The 3,318-nt window shown below is 36.2% G+C and overlaps 1 protein-coding gene across 1 annotated transcript; it reads right to left on the reverse strand.

Annotated features, from left to right (window-relative positions):
* Nucleotides 1–679: 679 nt before the first annotated feature.
* On the reverse strand, nt 680–2,452 carry LOC132114183 (homeobox protein MSH-A-like). Its single transcript, XM_059522296.1, has 2 exons — nt 2,004–2,452; nt 680–1,504 (listed from the first exon to the last, which is right to left on the reverse strand). Exons 1-2 carry the CDS (start codon nt 2,287–2,289, stop codon nt 1,050–1,052), a joined length of 741 nt encoding a protein of 246 aa, XP_059378279.1. The 5' UTR covers nt 2,290–2,452; the 3' UTR covers nt 680–1,049.
* Nucleotides 2,453–3,318: the final 866 nt, after the last annotated feature.

A 3,318-nucleotide genomic window follows, 5' to 3' on the forward strand; every position in this document is an offset into this window, starting at 1 on the left:
AAGATCAATATATTAATGCAAAATATTGGGTTATATAATATCATAAAATGCTTTGGAAGTTAGAGAAGAATTACAATTTTTTAAAAATCCTGCAAATCTACATTTAATTGATTCTTGGTGACTTCTAAAGTAGATCACACTCTTAAAAATTAAGATTTGTAGAAGAAGAACCTTGAAGGTTCTTTAACATCCATTGAATTTTACCATGTGTTGACAACTAATTTTCAGGGGAACAAAACAAATATTTTATATTTGTTGATTTAGATTTGTTCGTAAAATAATATAACGTAATATAATATTAAAATATATATAACTATTTTTAAATACAGCATTGAATTGATGAACACTTACACATTTTTTTTCACAATTAGGGCCTACAATTTAAGTGTGTTTATTTTTTTTATTAGCTAGTAAACTAGTAAAATTACACATTCTGAACAATTATAGTTTTAACCAGTGTATTAGAAATTAGGTAGTATGCTACACTCTAAGAAAATATCTGTAAAAATAGGGCACAATCTACTATGTTAATATGAATGAATTATTTGTTTTGATTTTCAACGGGTATTTTACCTGCATTTTTAATTATTCATTGTATTTTGTGTTTTCGCGTTACAGGGTTACAATGGATAATGGAAATTACTAGTACCTTTTTCATTTTTCTAGATATTTTTCTTACAGTGTACTGATCAACAATTGCAGGTGTAAGCTAACAAGGTATATAATTAATTAACAATTATTAAATTATTGTTAAATTGAGTGATTGCGAATAGCAGCTAACTTAATTCATGTGATGTGTTTAATGTTATGCATCTTTGGTTTCCTTATTTTGTGTAATTTAGATGGCTCCTTATCGTTCGAGTCACTTTATCAAAAGTTGCAAAAATCACAGATTTTTGAGAGTGTAATGCTGCATTCAAAAATGAAGATGAAAAACTAAAATGTAAGTAATCCTAAGCATATATAAAATTTTACAACTCCCTATCAAACATAAAAAATGTCAATATGTCCAGCAGATGAACCAGAAGTGTTTCCATCAGTTGGATCCTCTAGATTGGCTCCACAGAGAAGCCGTCTTTGGAGAGAGGACACACGCTGTAACCCACCGGTGTGGAGTATATTCCTACAGGTGCAAAGGGCATCATGTGTCTGCTGAAGGGGAAAGACTGTCCGCACAAGAGAGCTGCTGTCTGGGTCTGTGTACAGAGTGGAAACGGCAGACTGAGGCCGGGATGTAAGATGGGTTTGCTGGTCATTTTGAGCCTCTCCAGCTCTGCCTCCTGCAGCCGCTTGGCCTTCGCTCTTCGGTTCTGGAACCAGATCTTCACCTGGGTCTCGGTCAGGCTGAGAGAGCTGGAGAACTCGGCACGTTCTGCGATAGACAGGTATTGCTTCTGACGAAACTTCCTCTCCAGGGCCAAGAGCTGAGCGGTGGTGAAAGGGGTTCGGGGTTTACGGTTCGTCTTGTGCTTTCGGAGAGTGCATGTTGCGGGACTCTGTGCTCCTGTAAAAATAGTTCATAAAATAGTTTGTGAGCTAGCAATAAACAGCTCGGGCAGACGACTCATTTGTTTTAACAATGGACAAACTCATAAACTTGTCTACACACACCAGGTCATAAATTCTCAGAATTTTTCGTTATGCATGTAAATCTTGATGCTGCTGTGCTTGTCATTTGGTTTAAGATTGAGTTATCTAGCTAAATCTGTCTGAGATTATTATTATTTTCACTTTAATGGCAAAGTTATTAGTCAGTTATTGAATGCCTTTTAAAAAAAAAAAAAAAAAAAATATTTATATATATATATATATATTCATATCAGTCTGATAAAATGCTCATTTAAAAGAAAAAATCTCACTTTAAGGGTTATTATGCTAGAATCGCTCACTAAAAATCACATTGACACCAGCTGATAGCCTTAGAAAAGTTAGTTCCGAGGAAGTCTACAAATACAATGACATTGTAACTTTATTATTTAAGTGTCCGAATAGAAGTAACTTACGTGGTGAGGACCTGGGTTTATTGATCCAGGAAGAGTCCTCTCTGACAGATTCACAGCGTTTGGGGAAATCCACTGACTCTGAATAGATCACCGATCGATCGTCCGGGTTTATTAAGCATGACATCGGAATCGGTTCTCGTGAACATGATTCATTCCGTCCTTTCTTCGAAATGAGGGCTTCGACGCTGAACGGGAGACTTTGCGTCCGGACTGAAGATGACCGTGAACCCTGATCATCATCTTCTTCATCGGAAGACGTTTTGCCTTTATAATTAGCTGAAATCATTCCGGGGCGAAATAACTATAGCTGTATTCCACATGGAAACATGAGAGAGAGAGCCTTCAGACGCGCGCGCTCTCCGTTGCTTAAGTTTTAGGCTACAAAAACTCTAAAAAAGTTGCAAGACTATCCAAAGTTTGCACCAATCATCGTTCACTCAGAGGCTGCGTATCAACTTCTATAGAGCCGCCTACTTAGACAACTTTCTGGACATCCTGAGAGACTGAATGAGTGATTGCCTCATCAGGAGATCTGCAGAGCCGTTAAATGATAGTCTTCACGGATAAAGAAGTTATATTTAGAGCATAATGTGGTGTTTATAGTGGGGAAATATATAAGCTAAAATTAGGCTTGAAGTTTCTCTTCAAATTGCTCTCACATCAGTAATTAGTTCTTTTTAAGATGCACAATATAGCTCAAATATAGCCACTTCTTGTTTACAATAACCATTTTACAATGATTTTATAGACTGAGAACCAACAAAGTTGGCTAAAACATCTGCACGTCCTGATTTTGCTGAGTTAGATGTGTTCCTGGGTCAACATATTTTGTTGACCCTGGAACAACATTTTACTCCAAAAATATATTCTTAACCATATCCCTACACCTAAACCTAACCTTAACCATGAGTAATCCCTAAAATCAGAGGAAATGATAGATGAATGACACTGATGTACAAGCACCAAACAGTGATTTTAAGCCTAAACTTCACAAAATCTATAAACTGGTTCTTCAAATCTGATTGGTTAATCACAATGTTGTTCCAGGGACAACAAAGATGTTGTCCCAGGAACATGTCTCACTTGGTAAAATCAGGTTCTGCAAAACATCTAGAAAAAGATATACAGCAATTTATCAAACCCTAAACACAGCAACAGCAAAATCTGATAACATCTGTGACATACATTTGGAGGGGAATAAAGGTTTCAGGCTGGTGTGTAAATTACAGTAATTATATTGTTGTTGCTATTAACACCTTGAAATTAGGCTCCTGGAATCCGGTTCTTTTTTATCAGGATTTAACCGTAATACCGG

This window comes from Carassius carassius, chromosome 33, assembly GCF_963082965.1.
Source record: "Carassius carassius chromosome 33, fCarCar2.1, whole genome shotgun sequence".
Taxonomy (NCBI): Eukaryota; Metazoa; Chordata; class Actinopteri; order Cypriniformes; family Cyprinidae; genus Carassius; species Carassius carassius.